At 32.2% G+C, this 19,221-nt stretch overlaps 2 protein-coding genes across 2 annotated transcripts in view; one reads left to right on the forward strand and one right to left on the reverse strand.

The window, feature by feature from the left end:
- LOC132552808 (cilia- and flagella-associated protein 43-like) overlaps window positions 1-10,819 on the forward strand; it is a 31,175-nt gene extending 20,356 nt beyond the window's left edge. The window contains 15 exon segments of the mRNA XM_060217003.1: window positions 2,006-2,097; window positions 2,577-2,783; window positions 4,358-4,528; window positions 4,733-4,861; window positions 5,247-5,366; window positions 5,950-6,057; window positions 6,830-7,005; window positions 7,440-7,674; window positions 7,851-7,963; window positions 8,273-8,432; window positions 8,697-8,770; window positions 9,233-9,323; window positions 9,616-9,696; window positions 10,000-10,153; window positions 10,561-10,819. Coding sequence (XP_060072986.1) covers window positions 2,006-2,097; window positions 2,577-2,783; window positions 4,358-4,528; window positions 4,733-4,861; window positions 5,247-5,366; window positions 5,950-6,057; window positions 6,830-7,005; window positions 7,440-7,674; window positions 7,851-7,963; window positions 8,273-8,432; window positions 8,697-8,770; window positions 9,233-9,323; window positions 9,616-9,696; window positions 10,000-10,153; window positions 10,561-10,730 — 2,081 coding nt within the window. The 3' untranslated portion in view covers window positions 10,731-10,819.
- A 4,150-nt stretch (window positions 10,820-14,969) lies between these two features.
- Window positions 14,970-19,215, reverse strand: LOC132552798 (uncharacterized). The gene is made up of 4 exons (XM_060216992.1): window positions 19,023-19,215; window positions 18,369-18,538; window positions 17,100-17,238; window positions 14,970-16,649 (listed from the first exon to the last, which is right to left on the reverse strand). Exons 1-4 carry the CDS (start codon window positions 19,171-19,173, stop codon window positions 15,520-15,522), a joined length of 1,590 nt encoding a protein of 529 aa, XP_060072975.1. The 5' UTR covers window positions 19,174-19,215; the 3' UTR covers window positions 14,970-15,519.
- Window positions 19,216-19,221: the final 6 nt, after the last annotated feature.

Raw genomic sequence — 19,221 nt, forward strand, 5'->3', positions numbered from 1 at the left:
ATCATATTTTCTTTTTAAGAAAATGATCAAAGTCAACCATTAAGTTTGGGTAAATTTTGTCTGTTGTGATGACAGACCATTTCTATTTTCTTTATAAAATCAGTAGAAATCATATTAATCTGTCATTCTTGGTTATGGATTTCAGACTTAAAGCAGATTTAGAAATTTGTCTTATCATTCTTGGGTGTGGTCTCTTAACACTGAAACAATTTCACACAGCTGTACTGAAATATTACACAACTATCTGAGGTCATGGATATGTTATACTTCTCTCTATAGTCCGATCACAAATCAGCTTTCCTTAAAATTTCTCTCAGTTTCCAGTCACACACAGTTTTTAGTTAAAGAATGGAACCTTGTTTATCTCATTTGGATTATGTATCAGGAAGGGGTGGGGGGAGGGGATGGTGGTGATGTACCAGGTAATGTAATATGCGGAAATATCTTTTTATCTTTTGCCAACATTAACATGTAATTCTGTTTTCTCAAATAGAACTATTTTCCCAGTTATTTGTTTAATTTGAGACACAATTCTTGTTTAAGGAATCTTAACCTTTTTTATCATATATCTCCACTAAATTGTTAACTAAAAGATTCTTCAAAATTTTTTTTTGTTTTTTTTTTTGTGGGGGGTGGGGGTGGGGGTAGGGGGGGGGCACTTTGCTTACTCAGCAAGAAATTCTGCTTTTCTCTTTCCTTTGAAAGTGAAATGGTGAGATTGACTTGGTTCCAGCATCAATATCAAGAAGACATATCTCAGTCATTGGGTGTGGTGTCCTACTCCTAAAATTTCCAATTCATGAAATTGCTAGTGCATTAGAATGTATACAAATGCAAGTCATTTTTGATAAATATTACATGCAATACTTATTATATATGATTTGATGTCAGATTTCAATCTTAAGCTGGATTTTTAAATTGTTAACTTCATTATGGAATGAACACCATTTTCATTATTTAATTTAATCCTTTTATCATTTCCATGTTTAATTCAATTTTCTTTTTTATCATTATTATTATTATTTTTATGCTTTTTTTTTATTTAAATTTGTTTGCACTTTAAGATTTTTTAATCAGTTTCTCAATTAAAATAAATTTTATTTTAGATATTCATTTCTGATTAATCTGTAGAAGGTTTTATATCTGTTAATTAAATTGCTTTGAGCTTTTCTACATTTACTTCAATACCAAATAAAATTTCCTTAAGTTTGTTTAACATATAAAAATTATTCTTATTTCTTCAGATTTGCTTTATTTATTTAGATTCCGATAATAATTTGAATTTCAAATCAGTATCTTAACTATGATGTACAAGATACTCAAACCTACCTGGCTTATGATTCAAACCTTTGAAAATTTGGATGTGTTGAGTCACAAATAAGATATAAAATAATAGAGATCAAGTTATACACAGTCTCAAATAAATTTGTCTATTTCAGCAGTAGCTGACAATGTTTTTGTTGGAGACTTTCATTGATTGTATTTGAATGATTTTGAAATTCATATTTAACACCATCTTTTATTTAGAAATTTATATTTGTCTTCACTTTAAATTTTGTTGATTCTAAGGCAAAACTTTCCTTCCACAAATACAAGAACATTTTTTTTAATTTTCGTTTCTACACTTGATAAAAGATCCAGATTCTCCTACCAGTTTACATTGTCTGCATTATCTCTAATATTGTTAAAAATCATTTAAAACATTTTTAAACTATTTTACTTTTCCTGTAAAAATACATTCTCTGTCATTATGTCAAAATACTTAATGAAATCTGTGAACTTAGTGATTTGAATTTTTTATTGTTGTTTATTCAAAAAACTGAAACCTGATTCAGAGTCCTTTGTCTTATTTGACCTAGAATATAGAATGAAAATCATATGATTACTCTGAAGAAAGCACAATAATAAAAATTTTTTACAGATACCATTGTTACAAATTCAATGTTCTGATAAAAGTATTTGTCTCTGCACAATATAGATAATGTCTAACTTTGTATTTGATCAGGTGCCATGTTTGGAGGTGCAAACGAGTTGTTCTACAGTCAATTTGACCTGCACACCAGGGAACAGAAGACCACACAGATCATACTGTTAGAGGTAAGAGGTCATCATAGAGGTCAGGCGAGGTTAAATTTGGTATAGGTCATGAGTGGTGAAAGGCCAAGAGAGAGGAATTCCTTGCGAGGTCATTAGAGGTGTAAGGTTGTTAAATGGGGAATCTTTGAAAGGTCATGAGAGAAGTAGGGTCATTACAGGGGGATTTCTTGAGAGGTCATGAGAGGTACAAGGTTATGATGGTCAGATTAATGGAATTAAGTTTAGGTTTCAGGGTATTGAAAAAGGGAAAATAAGGAATTCTTTTATTTTAATTGTATTTTTTATTGGTAGCAAAGATTTATATTTTACCAACAATTTAAAATCTTCAGGAATCTGTGAATCAGTTGCACTCCATTTGGAACCTTTTCATGCATTAAATTTTAGGTTTGGAGGCAAGAAAAGAGGGAGAGACAAAAATTTAAAATTGACAACTAATTTGATGCATCCTATTGTCTAATGATACTGTGATTTTGTTGTAGGATGCTATCCATAGGATCAAGCTTACCTTCAACAAGGAGTTCGAGGAAGTCTACCAGAGAAAGATACAGGATATTTCTAAAATCAAGGAAAAGAACAAGAAAATCTTGAAGAACATGAGAGATCTCAGTATAAATGAGGAGATTATTGAGCCAGAACTAAGTGTTCTGGAAAATCCAGAGAGTATTCTGACAGTGGATGATAGCGAGGTAAGCTGACATAGTGTCTGTGTCCTAGTTTCACACTAAATACTGACTTTGTGATGAATTTCATAAATCAGATGAAAATAAAAATATGATCCTTCTTAACACTTGTTTGACTAATTTGGCAAACATTCCAGAAAATCTTCTTTTCCATGTAAAGTCTGAAATCATCTCTTCTCAATCATTGGTCTTTGATTATTGATGTGTGTGAGTATGTGACTCAATTTCATTGTCCACCACTGATGTCACAATCATATAAAAACATGTCTGTACCTAGAAATATTACATTGGTATATTCACTGAATATCATGACAATCATATGCGGTGAAATGACTTTCATAAAAAGCATTTGTTTTCCTTGTCTGAAACTGACCTTGACTTTTGAAGGAATTTCCAATACTGTCTTCTTTGGGGCTCTCTTTTCAATCAACAAGTTTTACATGACTTGTCTCTTTACAATCTATTTGGCCATTAATTCATTGCACTGAATTTTCCCCAAATCAGACCTTCGTTTTTTACATAATTAATGTTTTTTATATCATCATAATATGTTATTTAGATACTACATATGGTGTATCCAGTGACCATGCAGTAGGTTGTTTTTACCGGGCACCCCCTAATTACAACCTCGGACTTGTAGACTAACACATTACGATTATCTACAGGCTCCATTCAGGATACACTGTTTAAATAACTTCAAATTGTCTGTTGTAATTAATCTATTTACGTATCCTCTGACCATGCTAGCTCCGCTACATACAGATCAGGCTGTCTCTGCTGGGCTCCCCCCATTGACAGCCTCTGGACTTGTAGACTAACTTAAGCGATTATCTACAGGCTCCTTTCTAAGGATACACAAATATTAATCACATTGCAGAATCTGCTATCAACTGCCTTACACAGTCATACAGAGTAGCCCCTGAGAAGGCCATATGTTATAGAGAAATGTACATAAGTGTTTTACATATGTAGTAGTAGCAGTAAATATTATTCATTTACTTCAATCTTTTGTTGTTTGTATAAAATTAGTATATTCACTGAATATCATGACAATCATATGCGGTGAAATGACTTTCATAAAAAGCATTTGTTTTCCTTGTCTGAAACTGACCTTGACTTTTGAAGGAATTTCCAATACTATAAACATGCAAAAATTCCAATGCATATTCTTTTAACAGATTATTGAAATAATGAAACGTTACACCCAAAAATTCAACTATAAAAGAAGTATGCAAAACTTACAATCAACAGCTTCATAATTTTGTATGATGCCTGTAGTGAGAAAAGTTATACACTTTTAAGCAATTATTTCAACTGGGAAATTTGTACCAGGGGATTGACCAAATTTGGCTGATCAGCTTAATTTAGCTTTTCTTTTGAATTACTCATTTACGATGTTCAAAATGAATTTAACCAAATACAAAAAAAAAAGAAAGAAATAAAAATAAATAAATACCCAGTTTGGTTTCGGGGACAGATTTCAATTTTTCTATTCTGTTTTAGTAGTCTGAGTTGCTGTTGAATAAAATATCACGGGGAAATTTGGTGGATTATCATTATGCTGTTTTATATTTGTGTAGATTAAGGTGGAGAAATACCTCACACCAGCTCAGAGGAAGAAGAAAGAGATCCAGGATAAACTAGATGAGGAAAGAAGAGCTAGAGAAAAGGGAGACAATGCTCGTGAACGTGGTCTGGATATGATGATGGGTGGAGTTCTGGAAATCAAGAAAGAAGATGAACTCAAAAAGGTTTGTGCAAAATGTGTCATGACTTCTGCGACCATCTTAAGCTGTAACACATGTGCAAAATCCTAGTATTTCTCTCTATATATTTTTTCATAGTTCCATTGACTTTTACATAGTGTGAATGTTGATATAGAGTAAGCTAAGCGTAAAGGGAGTTATATATCAATCATCTTTTAATCTACAAACACACTTTCCATATTTACATAGGATGTCCCAAAGCCTGCTTTCATGTCTTTGAAAGAGGAATCTGACTGGACAGAGGATGAACAAAAAGCTGCCAAGGAGTACGAGCGTAAAGTGAAGGAGCTGAATGAAGAAAGGGAGAAATATCGCAAGGTATACTTTCATTTAAAGTTACACAAGTATATTTCTGGATGAAATATAGCATTATGAGGAAACAACAAGAGGGTAAAATGGTAACATGTAGGTGTATCTCTTGGTGGCATATAATGAGGAGTAATATATAGACTATATTATTGTTGATGAAAAATCGTCTTCTTGCCTAATCGAAAATGATGAAGCATCTTTTGGGGAAACTTCAACCATATCTGCAAAACAAAATGAAAAATTGTCCCAGTGATTGACATTAAAAGATGCACTCAATAAATTGCTATAAATTTGCCTAATTTCTCCTGTTAATGAAGACAAATCTTCCAACCATTCCTGTAATGTTTTCCACGTAGTTGCTTGGCTTACTTTTTTAATTGTTTGTGTTGTACAGCAACTGGAAGCAGAACTTCGTAAGATGCAGGGTGTCATCAGTGACAGTATGACACTGTTTGATGAAACACTCAACCAGTTGTTCATGAAGAAAATCAAGGTCATGATGGTTCTTTATCAGGTAAGCTGAACTTTGTTGTCAACATTTAAGATCAACACTGACCACTTTTAAAATAAGAGGATTTTGTGCAAGATATCTTGTGAAAGCCGCAACAAATTCAGTTCATGAGTCATTGACTTGACATCTTGAATATTACCCACAATACTCTTCTACCATGATAGCATGTATTTGAAGTGTCACAAATAGCTGTATGCCTTTGTTTAATATTTTAAATAAATTTTCATTTAACATTTATAACAATATTCATAGGATAATAAACTTATATATCTGGTAAGAAGCCCTCCCACACCTTGTGCTGTTTCAATTAAAATTGAATTCAATTAAAAATTTGAGCAAATGCTATGAAGGTGTCCAAAAATAAACCCACCTCCCTAATTTGAATATGCATTGTCTCTTCGAATTCTTAAAGAATAAAGTATTGTGATGTAAAACTCATTCCTCATTTAGATAATTTTTAGATAATAAAAGATTGAAATACCAGATAATACAGAGTTCAATTTTATTGCTGGTTGTTCTTTTGAAGTATGAATCTTGGAAATGGACGTGTTGTAATATATTTCGTTCTTTGTCTTTTTGTTTCCAGGAGGAACTGAAGATCCTTCGTCTCCGATACAACCTTCTGTTGGAGGAGGAGTTGGAGACACGTGAGAGGGACCTCAACCATCTTCTGGAGCACAAGAAAAACATGAAGGTAATGTTCCACTGATGAATTGAAAGACATCACTCAGTCATGCAATATTCAGAAGTATCTATAAAAAGTTTGTTCAATTTCTTACACAAGAAGAATGCAGACTTTTTCACTTAGAAATGCCTAATTCTATTTTTTTTTTTTTTTTTGTGAGGATTTTGGTTTCTTTCTTTTTGGGTAGAGCAGTTTGTATACAAGTAGTTTTTGGGCATGCAAGCTAAATCAAAGGTCTTTATATATTCTGTCCAATTTTTATCAATTTTTGACATGTTACTTTATCACTTCAATAGGGCCCTTGGAATACCAAGCATAACTCTGCCAATCTATATCTTGTACACTGCACCACCTACAATTGTCAATTTTACATTAGAGTAACTTTTATAGTAGCAGTGTCCCTTACAGATGTCGGATTTCACTTCTTACCATTAACAGAGTTCTGATTTTTTTTTTAAAACATTTTTGATACTAAAGTTTGCTAGAACGTTAGATTGTTTGCAAAGTTTCTATTTTGTTTTCAAGGTAGTTCAGATTTACTTACTAATTTCTGGCCCTTTCATCATTTTGTAATTGAAGTTTTATGAGTAAGGATTGTTCATAATTGTCAATGTGTTCGGATTTATATGCCTCATTCCTTTAACCATTTGTAATACTGAAGTTAAGAAAAAGATGAGTTATTGATGAAATGTTTTTGTATCATTATTCTATTCTCACTTGAATCAAATAAATTGCCAGACTTATTTTTAAAGATATCACTGATATTTTTTCGAAAATTTAGGTGATCACTGCTCAAGCCATGATGGAGTCCAAGAAGCATGTTGATGCCTTCAGAGAACAGTATGACATTCTCCTGGCCGAGGACAAGGTCATGGATAGATCATTCAAGCGTGAATTCCATGATGTCACAGCACTGCAGCAAGACCAGCTGTACAGACTTTTCCGTAAACGCCCCAAGTATGTCACCATTTTCTTTATTTTTGTATCATTTAATTTCTTGAGTACTATCCATCCATGAAATCAAGTGCCTGTGAAAAGAATTTTTTTGAAATGAAAGAAATGGGAATCTCACCTAAATTTATTATTTCACAGTATCCATTATTACATGTTAGGATTTGGAGATTGAAAGTTTCATTTTCTTTCATATATGGTATCAAAATGTGATCCATCAAAGTTAAAACAGAAGAAATAGTGATTATATCTTGCGATGTCGATTCAGACATTATTTTCAAACATGGCGTATCAAGTTTACTGTAGATGTCTTTAGTATGTATAGAGAATCTCTGTTAGCTTTGTCGTCCATTTTTTAAAGGCTATCAGCTTTAACGTTAGAGATTAAAATTTAGATTTGATAAAAACACAAAATTCAACAATTTGACATGAAATGGCAGGGTTCCACGTCTGAAGGGATACGATGCCCCAGCACCTTCCTCTGTCGATCCTTCCATTCCAAATCCATTTGCGGATCGGCCTTCCACAGCGAGTTACAACACTCGTGCCAAGAACCAGCTGGAACACTCTATCGCTGATCTTGATAAGGACATCAATGCTCCAGAGGGCATCGAACTCCACATCTGGCAACGACTGTGTAAATACCGTCGGGAAAAGATTGAAAATGATGTCCTGGTAGGTATCTTTTAATGACTTGGTGATCATAACACGCAAGTTGTTTTAAACAAATAATTTTGAAAGTAAACTTCAGCAAGCTAGTTAAAAGGTATTGGCCAGGATTTTATTTACATTTTGTGACAAACAAACTATATACATGTATGACTCTTGAGGAAAAATTTATTGTATTGCAGACAAAAGAGAAAGCTCTGATACTGGCTGAAATGGAAGCATTCCTTCGAAAGAGACAAGACGAAGATGAACAAATAAAAAACGATATTGATGGAATTTATGACACTCTCAACAAGTAAGTTGATTGTTGAATTGCAAATTGAATTTCAGTGTGGAATCAATTTAAATTATAATAGATTTTTCTAACCATATTTGGAAAAATTGTGCCTGCTTGTTTTCTGTACCAATTTAACACTGTGAGTTTGTTGTTTCAATCTATGACACAGCGAAGTAGGGCAAATATGTCAATTCTAAATCTAGCATTCCCATTCTAGTACATTCAACTAAAAATGATTATCTAAAAATTTTTTTCTTAAAACACATAGTAGTCTCTTAAATTCAAACTCATTGAATTAAGAATTATGCATGGTTACTTTCCGATCAGACTGAAGGACGACCGTCAACGTTTTAATCTGAACCTAGAAGTGCAGCTGATGCTGAAACAGGGACAGGTCGAGGTGGATACAAGTACCTTCATCCATGACTACAAGGACAGTGCTCTCATCCACAGAAGTGTTGTCGAAGAGCTCAACAGCAATATCAAGGTGAGTTGTCTCCTCTTTCAGTAATAACAAATGGTTATTTCCCCCTTGGTTTATTGTTAATGATTTCTTCTCTATCATTTAATTACCAAGTTTATCACAGATTTTTATCTCCCTTTATTGGCTTGAAGATTATTTCCCTTTTAATATTCAACTCACATATAAAACTTCAATTTCATGTAGTCAGTGTGTTGGGCTTATTCAACATCTGAAAAAGAAGGTCTCCGTACAAATGAAGTCCATGGCATTTTTTTTTCTCATTTTCAGCAACTAGGAGAGAGTAAAATCGCCAGTATGGTTGAAAGTAAGGACTTCCGAAAAGGCATTATACAGCTGGAATGGTATGTATATATGAATAGATAGATTACTGACAAATTGAAAATTGTTTTAAAAATACAAAACTACAATCTCAACTATATCTTTACAATTGAAAACTTACCTGATCATAGGGCTGTCATTGATGTGTGTCTATCAAAATTTACCTTGGATGCACCATGTGACTATTTCCACTAGAAACATCCGTACTGGTCATGTTCTGGAGATAAAAAAGGCTAAAAACCCAATCCCTACAACCAACCTCTTTCTAACTTCCACCCCTTACCCTTAACCCAGAGGGCTAATGAGGGACAGAGCTGAAATAATTCTTAAAACTACTTGTCTAACAGGTAACTTTTGAAAATACATAACTACATTATCAATCAAATATCCATTTAAGTAACCATTCCTCATTTAACATCTCTGAATTGTAAAAACAAATAATGATAGTCTATTAACAACCAAAAATCATATTTTCATTTTTCAAGGGAACACAAGAAAATGATTATGCAAATGGAAGATTTCCAAAACAGAATGAAAGATATTCAATTTATGAAAGTGACAAGAGAAATTCAGTTGGTGAGTGTTGTACTATCAAATATTCCTACTTTTAATTTTTGTGAAGGTAGAATTTTTTGTTGCTGAATTTGTTTTTGTAATTTATGATATTTAGTATTTAATTATTTCCCAGATTTGAAAATGAAATACACTTATTTTCAATAATTTTGCTTGTGTATCAAATTTTGATTGTATATGATCACTATTATAACACATGCATATTCTATGTGCTATGTACCACAAATGCTATACCTAATTTTTTTGAGTTATCAAATTGATCAAAATCTAAAGTTTTGTCTACATTCTGTTTCAGTATTTGTCCAATTCAGACTATGATGGAAAGAAACAAGAAGAGATTGGAAAACTTGAACAAACTATACTGACACAGCTGAGGGTAAGACTTGCATTGTCAGAATTATTAATCATGGAATTAAAAAGATGTTTGCACCTAATATGTGATGTCTGTTTCATTTTGTGAGCAGATTTGATTCTGTTTGGATTGATAAAGCTCTCCTCATCTTTAATTGGGTATTTTCTCTCAGGAAGAGTTTTTTTTTTTAAAGAAGCACTTGAAGTGAAGTTTTTGTTGTCAGATAGGTAAAATTTTATATTTGTTAATAATTTCATTATACATGTAAAATGGTAGAAATGAAATCAAAAAGATACTTCGTCAGATGTTGTTGGTGTTGATTTGTAGCATCATGAAAGGAAAGTTGCAGCCAAGAAACAGCAATTACGGGAACTCGGGAGGACTCACAAATTCAAGGACGATGAAAATCGGGAAATGGACAATGAGCTCACAGAGCTACATGTCACTGTCAATGAGAGACGTCACATTGATGCTGTCAATGGTAAATCACATGTCCTTTGTTGCAGTCGCTAAAATAATGAAGTTAATTGTCAAATTTCCATTTATCACACACTATCCATGATTATGGACCTCAGGGTTTGTTTTACAATTGTCTTCATGAAACAATTTTACACAGGAAACTTTTAAAAGAATCACAAACATTCAAAATGCAAATACAATGTGTTAGAAAAAGCAAGATTCTCATATGAAAATTGCAAATTTGATTTCCTTTTATGTATTCAATTAATAAATTAATTCAGAAACATTTTAGTTAAATTTCACTTAAACATTTAAATCCTATTGAAGATCAGTTTGAATAGTGGCACCTTTTTTCCTGTTGATATTTTTATTTCCACTATAAAGCCATATGGTATAGATATTCAGCTAAATTTTTTTTTTTTTTTACAGCTGATCGGAGATCAGATTTTGGCCGAGAAAGACGATATCAGGAGATTGTACAGAGGAGGAAGTTAGTTGACCTTGCAAAAGCACAGGCACAGGAAGTAGCTGTGTTACGTGCCGAGGTAGAACGACTACGTATGCGAACATTCCCTGCTCTTGTACAAGTGGAACACTAAAGGACAATTGGTGTTTGTGTGACAGTCAAAAATTGTGATATTTGTGAAGAAGGAAGTGAAAATTGACTTGTACTGTCATTGACAGTAAAACCTCGAGATACATTTCTGTATGAAAATATAATGAAATTTTGAGGAAGCCATTGCTTCGAGTGTCTTATAGTCCTCAGGAAATGTTGTAGGAAACTGAACAGACAAAAATGAAGAAAGAAAACTAGAATATAGCCAAATATGTCATTGTAAAATTTTTACTATGTGGGAGATGAAGGAAGTGCTTTATTGTCTTATTAATCTGTGATCTGCTTAGTTTAGCTCCGAGATTTAATTTATTCTGTGTAAATTTGTGTGAAATATTGATCATGAACTCTAGCACATGATTATTTTTCTCATTTATTTATAAACACCTTGGTACATGTCTTCATTTTTATTCTTGAAACATGAGTGCATGTTGAAAAAAAAAAGAAAAGTCAGATTTGAGAAGTGAATTATACAAGAGATTAAAACTTTCCTCTCTCCAAGTCTTTTACACTTAAGAGAAGGCAGTCCAAATTTCCCTGATACCTCATGAGGATGAAAATGTTTCCACAAATTTGCAGCCAATGCTTTTATTTAGAGGCCTGGGAAGTGAAAGTTATATCTCTCTCCTTGCAAGTATACTACACCAAAATTGATCTATTTAATCACAAATTACTACATTTAACTAGTATGGACCAGTATACTTCTCATTAAACTAAATTTGTTCAAAAGCACTTTCCTTTATGCCATTTTTTTTCTTTTTTTTTCTCTCATTTTTTTCTTTCTCTACCTAATTCAAATTTTGATTCATATATAGGTCTTTCTGACACTTCTATAATATGATCAACTTGGAGAAATATAGAAACATTTTCTATTAAATGAAATCAGTATTGGCCTACACTTGGTCATAAATACATTCAGGTGATATAAAAATATTAGGAGTATTATAATATTAATATATAAGCATATACAATGCATTTTGACAGAATATGACATTGATAAAATAAAACCTGTCTATAGAGGCCACCTATTATAATCAATAATAAGCCTGAAGTTGGTCTCTCAAGATGTTATATGGAATGATCATAATGTCGACAATTGCAGTGATTTAAGTTTTTCATACTTGCCTGCATTTTATCTTTTAAAAAAGTGAAAATGGATGGAGTCTTCCATCCACATGTACATGTTTCATTAGACATAAAAAACAAATTTTATTACAAACACTTAAAAGCACTGACATGTGTAATATCTAACCTTATTTTCACAAATTATATTTCTATCTAGCTTGAAAATCAGAATGGATAACAGATCAATGACGTTTTCACATGTGTATTTATTTGTCATTATTTGTACTGAAGCTGATGAATTATTATAAAATGATATGAAAATTACTTTCGTGTTTTATTTTATTCTGCTTCTTCCTTGGTCTTCGGCATTAGCTGTAGGTGTCAGATATTGACATGAATTATTGGTTTAAAAGAAGTATTCTTTTACTGGAAATCTTTGCACATTATGTAGGAACTGACTTTGAAATACCTTGACTTTTGACAAAACATACTAACAATAGCTAGTTGTGTAAATCAAGAAGTTAATTTAGTGGTAAAAATATATCTGGGTAGAGAGATAAGTGAATTTAATGGAAAAAATGTATCTTTATTGATGATCTTGACGTTAAAGGGTCGATGAAATCACCCTTTGTCCGTCTTTCAGCAGTCATCTACTTCATTACATGGAAATGAATATTCGTTTTTTTCTACTAAAGAGAGTGGCTTTTGCAAATGCTATTTCTTCCTATTGGTGGTGATAATGTGACAAATACATTTGTGATTTTATATAATTGTAATGCACAGGCAAATTCAGATTATTCTTTTCTGGTTACAATTTTTAGAAAAAAGGGAGGGAATCCAAGGAAAAGCTGAAAGTTCTTGTGACTAAACACAGGACAAATGGTCTATCCCAATAAAAAGATGTGAAAAAAATAAGACCAACGTCAGAAAAAAAGTTATGATGAATTTCTTTTTTTAATTCAAAATATACAATAAATTGAAAAACACTGTTAGAATATATATATATATATATCTGTACTACTACTTCTAAACCTACAGGCAGTAAGGAGTTTTATAAAGGACCTAAGAAATCATTTTAAATATTTTTGTTTTATTGATCAATAATTTTATCTGATTATATCTAAATTGTAAAATCATTATTGCATATAAAATCTGGCTTACAAAGGTGTCTAAACTTGATAAAATTTTCAACACATTTTGATGAAATAAATAAAATAAGTACATGTGAATGTATGAAAGTACCAAACAAAATTGATCAATTGACTTCAGTAGACAATATATGTCCATTTAATTCAACATTTATTCAAAAGAATTTATTCGTGGTTATGATAGCTCTGTCTTTGACATAGTCACTTAACATATCTGTTTATCAATCTGTCCATTACCTATCCTGGTGGTAAGTTGTACTTGTATTTTTTGAGTATTTACTTACAGGCTGTATAAGTCACGTGATATCTAAAAGGATCACTGCAGATATACAATGCAACTTTTTTCTTGACACTAACTTCTGAACAATTTTTCAGGAAACTTCACATCCAAAATGTCAAAACAGGTCAAAGTTTAATGAACTATAATATTTTCTAAATTAACAGGGCATTTGAAAGTTGGATCATTTCACACTAAGCTTGACTGTATCACTATCAACACTAGACAATGTACATATACATATACATGCTCTTATTAATAGTTCCAACCATCAAAGTTCAAGGTTATGTTCTAAGTAAATGAAACTGGTTTTGACTTGGCATTAAAAAGTTCACCTTTGGAATTAATTTATTTCTTGGAAATCTCATAATTGTTAAGAAATCCACACTTGTCCTGAGAGTTGAACGATAACAAAAAAGGGAAAATTTATGTATCATGTAGTTTAAACACATGCATAAAGATTCTATATTAGAATGTTTTGTAGATATGAACACTAACACACGTCCCACCACATTATTCTGGAGGTGAAAATAAAAACAAACAAAAATAAAAAAAATGCACTGACTGTCAAAAGATGTATAACATAGTGAAAAAATATAAAGCATTATGATAAATAAAGGGAGACAACTATCTGATGATGGTGGGGAAATAAGGAATTTACACATACTTATAAATAAATAGAATATAATGCTGAAATTGAAATAAAAGCAATGATGGCAGTTTCTTCAAACAGGAATTGCCCTCTTCAGAAAATGCCACACTACACCGAGAAGTCTTTCATTAAATAACAGCTGCTTGATAAAGTTAGCAGCTTGTTTTACATAACAAAGGACTACATGTATTATCTTTCATATTCAAGTAAACAATGAAGAATTAAACTACAAAATTTAATAAAAGAAAAAGATATTTCTGTATATCCAGGTAATACAAAACCTTCCAAAACTGAACTAAAGAACACAAGGGCAATAACCCTGTAATATAATTTGATCTGTATGAAGTAATTCTCTTACAAAGAAAAATGCATGAATGACTCTATGAGGGATGATTGACCCTACCTGATTTCACAGTAATGAGATGAAGCTGGAAAAAAAATCCAAGTCTCATTCAACTGCAATAATTTACACTTATTTAAAAGCAACAATCATAAATATATCACAGATAGCGTATAAATAATCCATCAACTCCTTGTCATTTTCAAAAATCAAAATTAATACATGCTATCATACCATCATGATATTAACAATGTATTCCTGTTTGTTTCAGAAATATATCCAAATGTAATAGATATACTTCAAACTATTCAAATTATTGCCATGAATCCGCAGTAGCCATCCTTGAACATATTAAGTAAAAACATTGAAAAATTGTTTATTTACTGGTGAACATTTTCAGTGTCATAATACAAATCCTTGATTTCATGAGGTACTCTAACTACAAAATTTCGCCAGGGTGTAGGTGTAGATATGATTTTGTGTCCTGAAGATAAGCATCTACCAGGAATACATTATGTCCCTACATTCAGAGAGATTATATAATGGTATCTGATAACTCTCCATTCCAAGAGGAAGAAATTCTGTATAACAGGTCAAATTTGACCTTTAGATATGAATTTATGTGATACATCCATGACAAAGTTAGGTACTGTAAACAAAGGAACACAACTCTGTATAAATTGAAAAATGTGACATTTTAAACCAAAAACAAAAAAAAATAACAAAAACAAAATAACCAAACAAACAATCAAAAATATATTCCACTTTTAGATTTTAAATCTCAAAGAATTTGATTGATAAGTTTCATTTTTTGTTAAATGAATTATAATTACTTCAATAAAGTCATGAATACAGATTTTTTAAAAATCAATAACGCAAGTGTTAAAAATTTCTGTAGAAGTAGTATGGATACCAGGTAAGAACTACAACACAAACTGTTTAGTATCTTTAAACTTTTCCATTATTTTCAATAGATATCTACAGGGAAACTTTTTGGACTATATAGAACCATATGTTACAAGTGATAGGTTTTAAAGCATTGGTAGAATGGCTGTAATTACAAAAATGCACCTGGAAATGATGAAAACAAAAAAAAAAGATTTTTTTCCACTCAAATCCAATTAATCTAGTTCAAAATTGTTAGAATTGATTTAAGTTTAGTAAGTTAAGGCAAGGACAAGTTCTATCTTAACTGTTTAAAGTTGTGGTATACGTAGATTCAGTCAAAGCTACAGCAGTTGAACAAGGGTATGAATTCAATGAACCAAATACAGTAGTAAATGTGGCCTAAAATTAAACCCAGACTAGCCTCACATCAAGTTTATGCTTCTTAATGAATCGTTTATAGTCCTGAAAGTTTGAATTGTTAACATTCCAGCATCTGTCAAGCTTCAAGTCTTTCAGGTTGTTGTCAGCATGCAGCAGAGTTTCAATACTTTCAGATGTGATCGTATTACATTTACACAAGTCCAGCACTTCCAGATTTCTAAAAGAATGTTCTTCAACTGCTTTTGAAACCATTGTATCGTGCAGTTCTGCACAATATTTTATGGTTAAGCTCCTCAATGCACAAGCATTTTCAATAACAAATGACAAAGGGGATACAACTTCATCGAGATCAAGTTCCTCATCTTCAAGAGGATGGTATAAAAATTCCTCCAGTTTTTGAAAATACTGGCCATCTTTGCTTACTGGGTCAGACAATGGTGCCAGTTTGGTGTAGAAAAGGTCAATTCTTCTAATTTTTTGACAAAGAACACCAACAGAATGAATATCCACAAACTGGAACCCATGCAAATCAAGGGAGATAATTCTGTGTCCCTGCTTCTCCAAAACTGGCTTGATTCCTGTGTCAAACTGGAGAAGTCCATCATCAGAGCATTCTTGACTAAGGTTGACAGAGAGCTTTGAGAGGTTTGCCAAGTTTCCCAAAGGTATAAGATGGCTGCAAGTCGTAACATTGGTCAGTATTACTGAAGTGATACATTGACAGGTCATCACTGTTTTGATAAGACACTGTGGATTGTCCGGGCTTAAGTGGCTCATATCACAGTTTAAGGTACGAATTTTTAAACTTTTGACATGAAACTGGTCATACATTTGTAATTTTTCTTGTATGTCACTTTCTGACTCATTTTCAAGGGCAAGATTATTCAATGAGCAAGCAATTTCGCTGTGTGTATAATTCTCAATGGCTTTTATCATATCATCAAAAACAAAATCAGTGAGAATATCAGATCTGAGTTTCAGGAACTCAACAATGTGTTCCTGAGGTACATTTAATAGGTAAAAATCCACACATCGGAGTTTCGGACAGGGAAGTGATTCCATTGGTAGGCTGCTGTCTTGTGACAAAAGAGGCTGAAGAGTTCCAATTTTTGTACATGATACATCTAGTGTCAACAAATCACTGCAGGTTTTTGCTGAAATTTGAAGAAAAAAAATAATAGAAATTTTCATATTCAATGAAAGATAATAAAACTATAGACTTTATACAGTAAATTTTTACAAATGCAACAAATATTTATGTTAGTTTCCAATAAGACACTAAAAGTTGACAGATGTATTAGACCCATCTAGACTGTTTTCATATTTAAATTTAACATACTTTGATATAGTAGTATAGACAATACTTCAATTGACCACTGAACCATGTATCATATCAAATACAACATGGTCAGTTTCTCGTTATCTTTTTCAAATCAAAGTGCATATAAGTATATTTTATCAAACTACATCATATTCAACACAATGTTTCCTGATCAGGTGATGTGTGTAAAGTTAACGTAGATTTTATCTAGAGTTTTGGTAAAGAAAATTCCTATTGCATACTCAGAAACATCAGTTGGGAAAATGCCTCATTGAAATCTTACCAACAGCTGCTAAAACCTGGTTGTCACATTTAGTACTGGCTAGATTCAGATGCTGAAGCTTTTTCAGGTGTGTTACCATGGTAACAAGGCTCTTGCTTGACAAACCCGAGCAATGTCTCAGGTTTAGTCTTGTCAAGTTCTGCAAATATATCATGTGATAAAGAAGTGCTCAATATCAAAGTCTATGAAATACTCTCAGTATACATCTATTTGATGTGGTATTTGTCTGAAAGCATGCTTCAGTATTCAAAACAGGTTATGATATATACAGTTGCGATGGACCACTATCTTATTCCCATTAAGTTATATAAAGAAAAAGAAGATAATATGAATGAAAATTGGTGAGAAATGTCAGGAGAATAGGCTATATTACAGGACTTAAATACGAAATGGTTATATCACAAGAAATTTATTAGGAAAGGCTTGAAAATTTCAAAGAGGTTATGTGGGAACACATTCATACATAAACAGGTGTTAACTTGTAAGGAGAATAGGTGATATTATTCAGTATGAGATGTAAGCCACATCACTTTCTCTGGTTAATCAATCGTCATTTTCATCTGAAAACTGGTTGGTAATTGTATAATAATCTAATATGAGAATAGGAGATGCAAGTATCAATGAAATATGGAAATACATAGAACACATAGAAAAATTGTGATATCAAGGGACATCACTCATACAGCAATGAAATAGCAAAACACACTCCCAATACAAGTACATACAAATCTCTGTAACAAATCATAAATCAGTTGTCAAAACTAAGCTAGATTCATATCAAATATTTGTGTGATATGTAACAGTTCAACAAATAGGGACAATGTGCAATATTAGGTTTAGTTCTTCATATCAGAAACCTAAATACCATGTTTGTAGGTATATCTACTCATACACTGTAGTTACATTATACATGTCTATATATTTCATTCCCTTGATAATTCAGGGCCACAATAGTCAGTTAAAGCATTAGCCTATGTGACCTCAGGCGCACACCTGAGGTGCATTGATTGATGCTTCCTCTCCTATTTACTTTGGACAGCCTGTAATGGGCATCCCCTATCTTGTTCAGTGAAGTACCAACCAACTACTACAAGGAGACCCAACTCAAAATGACTATGGCTGTTCACAAGGGGAGAAATGCAGCAAAAAAACAAACCTTTGATTCAGAAAAACATACAGGTTTTAGGCCTGTATGTATATGTGTTTGATGACAATACAAATGCATTTATAGAGAATGAAGTCTCTGTACCATAATAGTAATGAACTTACCAAACAGCGACGGCCTATGGTTTCAGCAATGCTATTCTGTTTGAGACTGGTATTGGCCTTTGACAGGTCTAACTGGTTCAGATGGTTGCTCAACAACAACTGTAGATATTTTGGGTTAAAGAGCTTGTTCTCCACAAGAACATCAATAACTAACTGTATTAGTTCGCTTGCTAGAAAAAGAAAAGAAAAAAAACTTATTAAGTAGATATCTCTGAATCACCTAAAAACCTACCAAATCTTAATGTAAAAAGAAGCGAGTTGGTAGGACATTAACTTCGTCACACAGCTGGTAGTTGGTAGAGCTAAGGGCACTTTTTGGGTCTCCCACATGATAATCTGCGGCTCAGATTCCTGTATGGGTGCATTCAACTAGAAGATGTATTTTCTGTTCTATTACAATAATAACCATGAAAATATGTGCTCCCTTATCAAAAGCCTATTCTTTTCTTGCGACACTACACTGTACTTACACCATGAACTTAGTTACAGATTTCTATTTAAACTATTTATTTGATTAAATACGGTAATTAAAGTATTGCACAACGTATGGGATTATGCATGCAATCATGACATTTTATCTATATGCTTGATAATCAGTTTTCGATATCGTATCTAAATGAACGGTATATTATAGCCATTACACTATATACTTACATATGTGATCAAATGGACCGATGATATGCAATAATCCGCTTGTGTTCCCAAATTGTTCCTCAAATGGTCTATACCAGTAGTTCTCCATAGACTTGCAAATCCTCGTCAAACATAACTTTTCTAGTTGCAATGCGCTTCGTTTTTGTGGCATTGTAAATAAAAAGAATCTCTATGCATATAAAATGTGTCAGAATTAATG

The sequence above is a fragment of the Ylistrum balloti genome, unplaced genomic scaffold (genome assembly GCF_031769215.1).
Source record: "Ylistrum balloti isolate Yb309-2 unplaced genomic scaffold, AGI_CSIRO_Ybal_v1 Utg370280, whole genome shotgun sequence".
NCBI classification, from domain to species: domain Eukaryota; kingdom Metazoa; phylum Mollusca; class Bivalvia; order Pectinida; family Pectinidae; genus Ylistrum; species Ylistrum balloti.

Coding starts and splice junctions, on each gene's coding strand:
- LOC132552798 (XM_060216992.1), bottom strand. CDS start 19,173: ATGCCACAAAAACGAAGCGCATTGCAACTAGAAAAGTTATGTTTGACG. Junction 18,539..19,022: donor CGGTCCATTTGATCACATAT/GTAAGTATATAG, acceptor TTCTTTTTCTAG/CAAGCGAACTAATACAGTTA. Junction 17,239..18,368: donor CCATAGGCCGTCGCTGTTTG/GTAAGTTCATTA, acceptor ATATATTTGCAG/AACTTGACAAGACTAAACCT.